We start from the raw sequence: 12,703 nt of genomic DNA on the forward strand, positions 1-12,703 counted from the left end.
GGTTTAAATCCTTTCTTAACAAAATTTGAACCCAGGATTATTCAAAATTCAAATTGGTTATTTCAAACTTCAATTTATGTACTTTGATTTTGAAATTTCAATTTACTTTCCAATTTTTATTTAAACTCTGTATCAAATCCACTGTTGTAAAATCACAATTAGGGGCAGAACATTAAAACATTAAAGCAAACAACAACAAAACATCCACGCAACCACTTTATTAAGCACACACAGACACACATGGAAGCTTCCAACATTCATTCCACAGCACTTCCTCTTTCATTCAAACTTAACATTTTAAACTGGGATGAAAATAAAACATTTAAAGAGAATACAGAAAGTTGATTAAGACAGTCACTTTTATTCTTCTTTATTCCAAACTGTAATTAAACTCAAAAACAGAAGTAAATTCAAGAAATCTTATACTTAAATTTTAACAGTTTTAACACTTCCCCAGCCCACCCGAAGTTAAACCAAAGTGCAAAGCACCGCATCCATTGCCTGCAACAAACACTCCACAAGAACAAACAGGCTCCAACAACTCCTGCTGTCAATCTAATGCAACAACAACCACCTACATTCGACAAGCAACCAGACCACACAAACACACTGAAATACAAAAACTACTCAAATTATTAACTCAACCTTAGATTCTAGTTTCTTAATTTTATCCTTATCTTCGTTCCACTTTTTAGTGGAAACGACTACTTGTTCAATTAGTCCCGATAATTGGTGTACTAATAATACCCCTGCCTTTTTTGTTTTGTCTCTCTTTTCCCCGTTTACCCACTTTCTCTGTTGTTCTAAGGTCTGAGAAACATCCCAGCCATCCCTTTGCATCTTCTTAATCAGCGTATGTCTGTCTGTCATGTATTTCTCAATGAGAGAACCCGCAGGTCCCCACTTAGTTTTTCTATCTGCCATCTCGCAGACTTCACTACCCCCGGCCATGATTACTTCCTAACAATGTGTTTTCTCCACTGTTAGGGTTTCTATTTATACTCACTACCCCCGGCCACAATTACTTCCTAGCAATGTTTTTTCTCCACCGTTAGGGTTTCTATTTATACTCACGGCCACGATTACCTCCTCGGCAATGTGTTTCCTCCACCGGAGTCCGGCTCTAGGTCAGAGTGATCAGCTCCTTTTCCGCACCACTTGTCAATGTGACAGACAAGTACACAACTACACAAACTTTCATGCAAACAGATGGAAAACTCTGCGTTTGTTCACCACTACAGAGTTTGATGTTAAATGACCTCTATCACTTGTGCTTCATGATCCTAAGTGCCCTGGTGCCTCTACACCCACTTCAGGGTCCTGACCTTCACAAGGGAGATTTCCCCTCTTAACAACCGGTCTAAGGCTGCGCATTTGAGACAAGCACTTCCTTGTCCTTTAGTCGATCAGCACAAGTAACAATCAATACTTATATACTTATTTCTAAATTACCCTCATTTTTACCCATTTTAAACTGCATTGTTGACTCAGTCTGACTCCCACAGATTCAATGATCTCTACCCCAGTTCACCGATCAAGGCCAATCGATCCAACTCACCAGCAGTGAGATCCTGCCCAACTACGCCAATTTGTTGTGGGAAAATCACCACTCGGAGTCAGACTTAAAGATTCAACATGCAGTTTATTTGGACAAAGCTTTGGGAGAAGCGCTGGGCTCTCCACAGTGCAGGCAGTCACCTTCTCAACTTTACAATGGCAGTTGAACATCTTTATACCTTTTCAAATAATAGACAAGTACGGACATTAGCCGTTAGCACATCGTTATACATAGAATAGACAAGGACGGACATCGGCAGTTAACACATTGTTACACAGAGAGTAGATACATTTATGCATTTATGTCCCTCATCAACGACTGATCTTGTTATCAAAACTCATTGTTTTGGTTCTGCTTTATCTCAAGCAGCTAAGGTGCCTCAAGGTCTAATCTGTTTCCTGCAGCAATTCAAACACTAACAGGTTTTAACTTGCTGTGCAATGTCTGTGCCCAAGTCAGCACATCTTAATGTCTTTTCCCAGAGTCCATTTTGTGCCAGGTAACCATTTTGTATCCTTTAATTTTGATTTTACTCCAACAGTTACACATACCTGGTTCATCACACATTTGTTAGTTGGTTTATATAGACGAGTTTTAGGTTTTACATGGTTGCTTTATTCAATAAGTTATGTATGGCATGGGAGACAACCCCTTCGTTTTACAGTGCACTGTTTCATAGATAATAAAACGCACAGGTCTGAATTTTGGTTAGGACCATGAAACTTTCAGAATTTGCCATCGTTACCTCACTGAAATTGACAGCAAGCGCTGATAATTTGCTGGTTTGACAACTGAATACTTTAATGTGATTGGCTGTTTACCAGTTTGATGACACCAAGGTTGCTGCATACCAAGACATGCCCCCAGCCACCTCAGGTTTGTACTGCCGGGCGGAAAAGGGGAAAGCACGCATTTCTGTGAGCGGCTTTATTGATGATCAGTGGTGGGGCCAGCGCTATAACTTCGCCGCTGACCGTAAAATTCTGGCTACGTGTTGCATCTTTGCTATGCATTAAAGCCTTGAAAATGAATTAGCGCAATATATTGTACGCATGGATGGCAGTATAATTGTCATTTTGGTATGGACGTAGGGTAACATCAATATGAAATTGGCAGTATTTGTTAGTGCCGCGTGGTAGTGAGTCACTTGCACTCACCTCGGTTTGCTAGAGCCACCTATTACTGGACCGGTGCAATTAACATTTCAAAATGCTTAATGTAATACCTTGTACTGGCATCAATGTGCCAGGAATCGTGCACTGCTGCAGGGTGAACGGTCATTACTGATTGATCAAAGTACTGTTTCCTAAGTTACAAGGAAGTATTTATCATACACCTCCAGTTACATGATGTACTTATTTTTGGAATAAACCTGTAAAGTTGTAATTTTGAGACACGAAAGTTGAAGTTAATTCATTTATGAGACTCCCCTCAGAGACCCCTATAAACTAACGCAGCTTATACAGTCGTAACAACAACTTGCATTGACATTGTACCTTGAAGCAAAACGCTCCAAATTAGGTTATCGAAAATTTGATATGAGGCAAATAAAGAAACATCAGAACCAGGTGGCAGAAACGAGATCGAGAAGATAGGTTTGGAGGAGAGTTTTAAAATAAGTGAATAGGCAGGGGTGGTTTAGAGAGAGAATTGAATAGTTGGGGTTCCAGGCTGTTAAAGGCATGGCAAGTACAGTTCTTATAACGCCAACATGCTGTATTCCAAAACGGTCACAATTATTTTTTCTATATTCTTCATTAACTGTTCCATTTTGACGGCCTGACAGTGCGGACAGAAGTAATAAATAGGGATGAAGAAATAGCCTTTTGGAACAAAAGTATACCATTACTAAAATATAGTAGAATATAGTTCATACTCTTCTTCTCAGAAAAAGATGGACAAGAGTCAGGAGAATTCCACACAGTTCAGAGACCTTTAGTTCATAGTCTATCCTCTTGCACATCACTGTGAGGTACTTCGTCTTTAGAGTTCATTTTCTTTTTGACATAAGAGATTATCATTTTAGTGGCTGCATTTAAGCCTTCGCCCGTCTTGGCACAGCAAGGCTGGACATACCAGTCTCGATCCGAGCAGCATTTCTTCATGTGCAAACGTTTGGTGATTTCTTCTGCTGACATGGCATCAGTCAGATCTTGTTTGTTTGCCATCACCACCACGGGGATCCCTTTCAAACACTCGTTTTTCAGCATCCGTTCAAATTCTCTCTTCGAATCTTCCATCCTGTCCTTATCCGCGCTGTCCACCACGAAAACAAGCCCATCGGTGTCCTGAAAATAATAGGGCCAGAACTGCCGCATCTTGTACTGTCCCCCAACGTCCCAAACTGTGAGGGCAAAGCTCTTGTTGCGCTCCAGCATTTCCACGTTGAAGCCCACGGTCGAGGCTGTGAGAAATTCAGCGTGGCCGAATTTGAGCTGGTACAACAAAGTGGATTTACCTGCGGCGTCCAGGCCCAGCATTAATATGCGAGCTTGTTTCGTCTTAGTTTCCTTCGAGGTCAGCAAACCCATTTGGACTCAACACTACCTCTTTGCTGCAACTGCTCTGCCGCTGCCAACTTATCACCAGATAGTGGGCGTGCTCTGTGAATACTTCCGTGTCTCAGCCACAGACCTGTGAAGCACATTGATACACAGTAAGCACCTGCAGCTATTTATACAGCGCCTCCTTATCAAACACTGTAAGAGATAAAATGCTGTTTGCTTTGGGCGGTTGAGACTGATACACCTGAGCAGAGGACTATAGCTGGGGCAGTGTGTGTGTGTGACATGCGGGGGAAATATCCGTAGGCAATCAAGGAACCGCCTTTCGGAGAGTTAAATGATTTTCAGGTTTGGTAGCACAAGGTATCGTTCGGCATGTTTTAGTTAATTGATCACGAAATTGTATGATAGACATCTATGAATTTATTATAAACGCAAAATACTGCGGAATCTGAAACACAAACAGAAAATGCTGGAAAATCTCAGCAGGTCTGACAGCATCTGTGGAGAGAGAAGAGAGCCAACGTTTCGAGTCCAGATGACCCTTCATCAGAGCTCTGTGGAGAGAGAGTAGTCATGATGTGGAGATGCCGGCGTTGGACTGGGGTAAACACAGTAAGAAGTTTAACAACACCAGGTTAAAGTCCAACAGGTTTATTTGGTAGCACAAGCCACTAGCTTTCGGACGAAGGGGCAGCGCTCCCAAAGCTGGTGGCTTGTGCTACCAAATAAACCTGTTGGACTTGGTGTTGTGAGACTTCTTACTGAGAGAGAGTACAGCCAGCATTTTGAGTCTAGGTGACCCTTCGTCAAACTCTATTCGCTCTCCAAGTTGCTGTCAGACCTGCTGAGATTTTCCAGCATTTTTCTGATGTATGAATTTATTCTCGGAAATGTACTGCAATAAATACACTGAAATAAATGTATCTGATCCTCTTTCAAACACTAAGGCATACAACAAATATTCTCCATATCTCCTCCTGAAAGTTCAGCATCTGGCACCTTAACTCTTTTTTTGCAATTAATTGATAATTCAATCAAAGCATCTCCACAGACTTCCTTTAAAAAAATAAATATTCGCATTTTCTAATCTAGGTTTTAAATCCCATTAAATCTTAGTGAACAGCATTTTGAAATTCCAAGTTGATTTTGTTGATTTTCTTTTTTTTACACAATGGAAAATGAAAAATATACAATCTTTGGGTTGAAACCCAATGCTGACTTCTTTTGATATCATTTAACAACATGCTAATTCCCTTCTTAGTCTTCTGCCAATATTTCACCCTCTGACTGAAAGAGGGATCGGATCAAGTCACGAGGTGACCCTGGGTGTAATAAATATTTCGCTACCAGGGAGGACTCATCAAAAAATGCACCCGGATACAAATGAAAATCCAAGAATTTCAGAGAAAGAGAAGTCAAGCTCCCAATTGTAATACAGTTCTCACTCAGAAAGACAACTGGGAGAGTTGCACGGTGAATCTAGATCAAGGGGTCTAAATGTAAGTTTAAGTTTATTTATTAGTGTCATTAACACTGTAATGAAGTTACAGTGAAAATACCCTAGTCGCCACACTCCAGCGCCTGCTTGGGTACACCGAAGTAGAATTTCGCATGGCCAATCCACCTCACCAGCATTTATTTTGGACTGTGGGAAGAAACCGGAGCACGCACAGACAGTCACCCAAGCTAGGAATCGAACCCGGGTCCCTGGCACTGTGATGCAACAGTGCTAACCACTGTGCCACCGTGCAGTCACTATTGGATAAAAAATTAATTTAGAAACAATTCCTTTACACAGACTAGTGAGAATGTGGAAACTGACCACTGGCGGAATGGTTAAACAGAAAGCATTGATGCATTTAATGGGAAGCCCCATTGCACCTATAAAACTGAAGGGAGTAGAGGGTACAGCCAGAAATGAATAGAGACATAGGGCAGAATTTTACAACCTCTTTACGCCTGTTTTGCGGAGGGAAAATGTCATAAAATCGGGCGTAAAGCGGCTAGTGCGAATGGCGCCAGTTTTCGTGCCTGTCGCGATTTTACGACACCTGGATTTCCGGCGTGGTCAGCCTCTCGCCGGAAATGTGTTGAGCGAGCCCAGCGCTCAGTCGTCTGGGCTCACTTGCCTTTATGGTCTCGCCAGGGGAGGTTCTCTCTGGCGTGGAAAACACAAGTCCCCATGAACAGGGAAGTCATGTTGGCCTTGCTGGTGGAACCGGAGGCCATTGAGACCCCCAAGGACGCTGAGAGCAAGGTGGGGTGCCCCTTGGGTAGTGCAGACTGGCAGTGCCACCATGGCACCTGGGCAATGCCAGCCTGGCACCTGGGCAATGCTCATTGGGAACCTGGACAATGCCCACCAGGAAGTGCCAGGGGGCAGGGCCTATGGGGCTGTGCCAGGGAATGGGGCCAATGGAGGCATGACAATGGGGGGAGTGGGCCCACTGCCACTCTGCCTGTGATCAGTGGGTGAGGGAGGGGGGAGGGCAGCCTGCTGACAATCTGCATGCGATTGGTGGGGGAGGGAACAGAGGCTGTGCTCGGTCTGGCCGGTGGGGGCTGCATCTCAAGCTGTGGGTCCCTGAGATTGCAGGGAAGGGGCATTAGTCGAGTCTGCCTTCAGTAGCAGGGGCCTGGCAGCTCTCTCTCTCTGTCTGCTACTGTTAATATGCATGTGCAGCATCAGAGGTTTGCACATGCGTAATACCTCCCTCTACACGACTGGCGAACTAGGCTCTGCCCACAGTCTCTCTGGCTAGAAACTGACTAGCCCATCTTCTTAGAGACAGAGTGCATAAGATTGACTGTGCAAATGCCTGCTCTTTCAGACACTCTATTAGTTGCCTAAAATCAACATCAGTTTCTTTAGCAATATGCAGCATTACTATCAACCTAGCAATCAAAAATGCAAATAAATGATAGTAAGGCAAGACAAAGCTACGCAAAAAAAGTTTGTCATTTTATTTTAAGAAGCTCAAACAATTTCTGTGTCTTCTGCCTTTGTGTTCTGTGGGGTGAGGGTGGGTCGGAAGGGGTGGGGCAGAAATGAAGACGGGCACAGAGCCCCTCTAACTGTAAATCCACCTCTAAAATCCTCTGTGAAAATCTCCCCCCACCCTCCCCAAATCCTCCTCTAAAATCCTCTGGGAAAATCTCCCCCACCACCCCCTGCCACTCCTGGTGCGATTTTAGGCGGGGGCAGGAGTGTGAAATTGCAAGGATGGGATTCCCTTTGGATTCCCACCTGCCCTGATTACACAGTTTTCTGCTGAGATGGGCAAGGCCTCAGATGGCAAGCCAGCCCTTGCCCCGATTGAGGCACTTAAGTGGCCAATTAGGGACCATTTCCAGCCCAGCCTCAATTATCAGGCTGGCAAGAAGATTGAACTTTGGTGGGGGAAGCCCAATGATGAACACAATTACGTCTCAGGCAGGACTGGTGGGTGCGGCGGGGGGGGGGATTGCCACCATCAGAAGCCCTTGAGGTGTGTCCCCCAACCCTCCTCACTTAATGGTCTGGTGTCCTCTGGACCTCCCTCCCCTCCCCTTCTTCAGCCGCCTCTTCCCCATGGATCCCAATCATCTCTTCACACTCACCAATCCTTCGCTATCCTCCCTGCCCTATCTACATCAATGGGGATGAAATGGAAAGAGTCAAGAGCTTCAGGTTTTTAAGTGTCCAGATCACCAACAACCTATCCTGGTCCCCCCCATGCTGACACTATAGTTGAGAAAGCCCACCAACGCCTCTACTTACTCAGAAGACTAAGGAAATTTGGCATGCCAGCTATGATTCTCACCAATTTTTACAGATGCACCATAGAAAGCATTCTTTCTGGTTGTATCACAGCTTGGTATGGTTCCTGCTCTGCCCAAGACCGCAAGAAACTACAAAAGGTCGTGAATGTAGCCCAATCCATCACGCAAACCAGCCTCCCATCCATTGACTCTGTCTACACTTCCCACTGCCTCAGCAAAGCAGCCAGCATAATTAAGGACGCCACGCACCCCGGACATTCTCTTTTCCACCTTCTTCCGTCGGGAAAAAGATACAAAAGTCTGAGGTCACGTACCAACTGACTCAAGAACAGCTTCTTCCCTGCTGCCATCAGACTTTTGAATGGATCTACCTTGCATTAAGTTGATCTTTCTCTACACCCAAGCTGCGACTGTAACACTACATTCTGCACTCTCTCATTTCTTTCTCTATGAACGGTATACTTTGTCTGCATAGCGCGCAAGAAACAACACTTTTCATTGTACGCTAATACATGTGACAATAATAAATCAAATCAAATCAAAAAATCATTTCTACTTCATCCTCATTGATGTAGACAGGGGCATGTTCTCCACTACGCTTCCTGAAGTCGATGACAATCTCCTTTGTTTTGTTGACATTGAGGGAGAGATTATTGTTGTCGCACCAGTTCACCAGATTCGCTATCTCATTCCTGTTCTCTATCTCATCATTGTTTGAGATCTGACCCACTATGGTGATGTCGTTAGCACACTTGAAAATCGAGTTGGAGGGGAATTTGTGTATGGGTGTATAAGGAGTATAGTAGGGGTCTGAGAACACAGCCCTGTGCGGCACTGGTGTTGAGGATGATCGTGGAGGAGGTGTTGTTGCATATCCTTACTGTTTGTGGTCTGTGAGTTAGGAAGTTCAGGATCTAGTCGCAGAGGGAGGAGCCGAGCCCCAGGCCACGGAGTTTGGAGATGGGTTTTGTAGGAATAATGGTGTTGAAGGCTGAGCTGTAGTCAATAAATAGGAGTCTGACATAGGTGTTCCAGGGTTGAGTGCAAGGCCTGGGAGATGGTGTCTGCTATGGACCTGTTGCGGTGGTAGGCGAACTATAGTGGATCCAGGTAGTCCGGAAGACTGGAATTGGTTCATGCCATGACTAACCTTTCAAAGCACTTCATAATGACATCTAATTTCTTCTCGAAATCAGACAATGTTTTGGCCTTGAGTACTTTCTGTAGTAGTGAATTCCACATATTCACCACCTCTGGGTGAAGAAATTTCTCACCTCCGTTCTAAAATGTTTACCCCCTATCCTCAAACTATAACCCCATGTTCTGGACTCCCCCACCATCTACCCTGTCCATTCCTGTTAACATTTTATAAGTTTCTATGAGATCCCCCTCACTCTTCTAAACTCCAGTGAATATAATCCTAATTGACTTAGTCTCCCCTCATATGACACACCTGCCATCCCAGGATGAACCTTCACTCCCTCTACTCCCTCTGTAGCAAGGACAAGGTGCCTAACAGCTGTTTGATGTGAGAATCCTATCTACCTAAAGTTGCCAGCTTCCAGCTCAGCAGCCAGCATACTTCTGGAGAAGATCGGGGATGGGAGGTCACAACCTCAAATTCACCTCCCACCCCCATTCAAATTACTAGTAACTTCTATTAATTATAAAGTGCTAGCTCTAGACAGGACACAGCCCAAAGTACTGTGTTTTATGAACAGTTCAGTAAGAATCTTTGTCAAATATGGTGGATCAATGAGGATTGATACTTATCACATCCTTTATTACCAATTTGGCAAAGACTTACAGCACATGACAGGATTCAGTGCAATTCTATTTGTTCTCCTTTTCACATGCACCACCTGGTACCAATGGAAAACAATAATTAAATAAACAGAGCTCCTGAATGCAGTATGCTTCAATGAACTTTGAACCTTTACTACAGGAAGAGCCATTGTTAAATCTAGGACTCAGTAAACAGAGATACAGCATAATATTCTAATGTAAACTTCGGAAAATGCAGGTTTTGTCAGAGGAATTTTACTTTATAAAGCATTACTAAGATAGTTTTAATATACTTTAAAAGCAAATACATTGTAAAAAAAATCAGCAGTGCTAAATAAAATATGGCTTCAAAGCACATTTGAAAGAATCACAGATATGATTAACACTTGTTTTACTGGTGCCCTTACCCTTAACCTTTTCCCCCATTTTACTCATGCCTTCACTCATTGGTCACCTTTGCAAATTAAAAATGTTATCACATGTTAATCTATGAATTTTTGGAGTATGGACTTTGGAACATCAGACTCGATAAATCTAACCAAGGTAGCACCAGGACAAGAGAACAGACACATTTTATTGTGTTTTCAAGGACAACTTCAAAGAAATCCAAGGAATGTTATTTGTTCATTGACTTCTTATTTTTTTCATTTGTTGTTTCAATAATTATTGACTCTGTCATGTTTAATAGGACATGTTTACTCGAGACTTGCATCTGCCATTGGAGCTATAGATACAAACTCAACATGAAAAGCATGAGTGGAAATACTGACAGACTGAGCAAAATCACTGTAACCTCCTGTCCCCAATCTCCTCAAGAAGCACTGTGACCTCCCATCCCCAATCTCCTCCAGAATCACTGTGACCTCCCATCCCCAATCTCCTCCAGAATCACTGTGACCTCCCATCCCCAATCTCCTCCAGAATCAGTGACCTCCCATCCCCAATCTCTGCCAGAATCACTGTGATCTCCCAAATCCAATCTCCTCCAGAATCACTGTGACCTCCCATCCCCAAATCTCTGCCAGAACCACTGACCTTCCATCCTCAATCACCTCCAGAATCACTGTGACCTTCCATTCGCAATCTCCGCCAGAAGCACTGTGACCTCCCATCCCCAATCTCCTCCAGAATCACTGTGACCTCCCATCGCCAATCTCTTCCAGAATCACTGTGACCTCCCATCCCCAATCTCCTCCAGAATCACTGTGACCTCCCATCGCCAATCTCTGCCAGAATCACTGTGACCTCCCATCCCCAATCTCAGAGATCAGAGGCTGCATGCCCGTGACCGCTGAAGTGCTCCCCAACAGGAAGAGAACAGTCTTGCCTGGTGATTGTCGAGCGGTGTTCATTCATCCGTTGTCGTAGCTTCTGCATGGTTTCCCCATTGTACCATGCCTCGGGACTCAGCCTCTGATCTCCGGGTAAGCGTTCTCCAAGGCAGCCTTCGTGACACACGACAGCGCAGAGTCGCTGAGCAGAGACTGATAGCCAGGTTCTGCACACATGAGGATGGCCTCAACCGGAATATTGGGTTCATGTCACACTATCTGTAACCCCCACAACTTGCCTGGATGTGCAAAATCTCACTAGCTGTCCTTCTGGAGACAATACTTTAACCTGTGCTTAATGCTCCTTAATGCTCCTTCCACTCACATTGTTTGTACCTTTAAGACTTGATCAGCTGTAAAGAGTCACATTCCAATCATTATTCATGTAAATTGAGTTTGTGTCTTTGTGCCCTGTTTGTGATCAGAACTCCCTCTTAAGAAAAATGAACCATCGATATGCAAAGATGGCTTCATTCTTCAAAACCTTTAGTTTCATATTATTTCTATCACACTACACATTTTATTAAATTGAAATATGCAAAAATAATAGTAGTGTAGTCCAGTTTCATTATTCCAGCAGTTCATTTGGAATGATGGTAGCATTTTATCAAACAATCTCACTTCATGTCATCCTTTTCCTTTGTCTGCAGTAGTCAAATACTTCTGCTCCTCAATCTTCATCTTGAGATCGCATATGACTGCTGAATCATTTACATTTTTCTTCTCATAGATGACGAGCTGTTGTTGTTAGTCCTGCAGTTTATGCTGAGGTAATTTCAGCAACTCAGGAACAGGTTCCAAATCAGTCAACTTTTCTTGCATCTGTCTCTGTACCTGCTCACATTCCTTATTCACATTATTGTCCAGCAACTGGTCCTCCTTCTCCACCTTCACCAGTTTTATATTGCACTCATCTGCCTCCATTCATGCCTTCATTATCTGAGACGTGCAATTATCCATCTGCCCTTCGTAGTGTTTGTGCTCAAGACTTCCGGCTGCCGCACCTCAGACTGAGGAAACGTCAGCTTCTCCTTCAGAACCTGTGCCAACTTGAGTCTATACTGATATTGTTCATTTGGAACACATTTTCTACATCTACCTCTTGTGCAATTATTTTAGTACTTCCCAGTTTATTCCCACATATCTCTCTATGTGATTATAATAACTCTTTCAGGTCATTTTGATTTCCCTCTGGAAGGTCACTCAGTAATTTATCCCAATTTCTGATTACTTCGCCATTGTCCAATCTAATTTGAGGAATGTCAGATTCAGAATCATCTGGATTTGTTTCTTTACATTGTAACAACTAACACATCCAATTTCTGCTTTGCTTCCCTATCAAAATATAATTTGAGCATGTCAACATGGCACACTCTATGAGTCTTCCTTCTATCTGGTGTTCTTATCAAATAATTTACCTCCCTCAATTTCCTTTCGATTTGATAAGGCCCACTAAACCTTGCTTTTAGAGGTTCACCTGCCATTGGTAATAATACTAATACTTTATCCCCACTAGCAAAACTATGAACTTTTGATTTCTTATCCACTTTTGTTTTCATCACTTGCTGTGCCACTTTTAAATGTTGCCTAGCCAACTCACCAGCTCTAGTTAATTTTTCCTTAAAGTTTGGCACATAGTCCAATAATGTAGCTCAGAATGTTGACTCACCAATTTCTCCTTTATCAATTTAAATTATCCTCTTACTTAATGACCAAAAATTAATTTGAATGGACTGAATTTAATTGATTCATCAGGTGCA

General features: G+C 43.2%; 1 protein-coding gene across 1 annotated transcript; it reads right to left on the reverse strand.

Annotated features, from left to right (window-relative positions):
• Positions 1-3,498: 3,498 nt before the first annotated feature.
• Positions 3,499-4,089, reverse strand: LOC144483984 (ADP-ribosylation factor-like protein 14). The gene has a single exon (XM_078202563.1). It carries the CDS (start codon positions 4,087-4,089, stop codon positions 3,499-3,501), a length of 591 nt encoding a protein of 196 aa, XP_078058689.1.
• Positions 4,090-12,703: the final 8,614 nt, after the last annotated feature.

The sequence above is a fragment of the Mustelus asterias genome, chromosome 3 (genome assembly GCF_964213995.1).
Source record: "Mustelus asterias chromosome 3, sMusAst1.hap1.1, whole genome shotgun sequence".
Taxonomy (NCBI): Eukaryota; Metazoa; Chordata; class Chondrichthyes; order Carcharhiniformes; family Triakidae; genus Mustelus; species Mustelus asterias.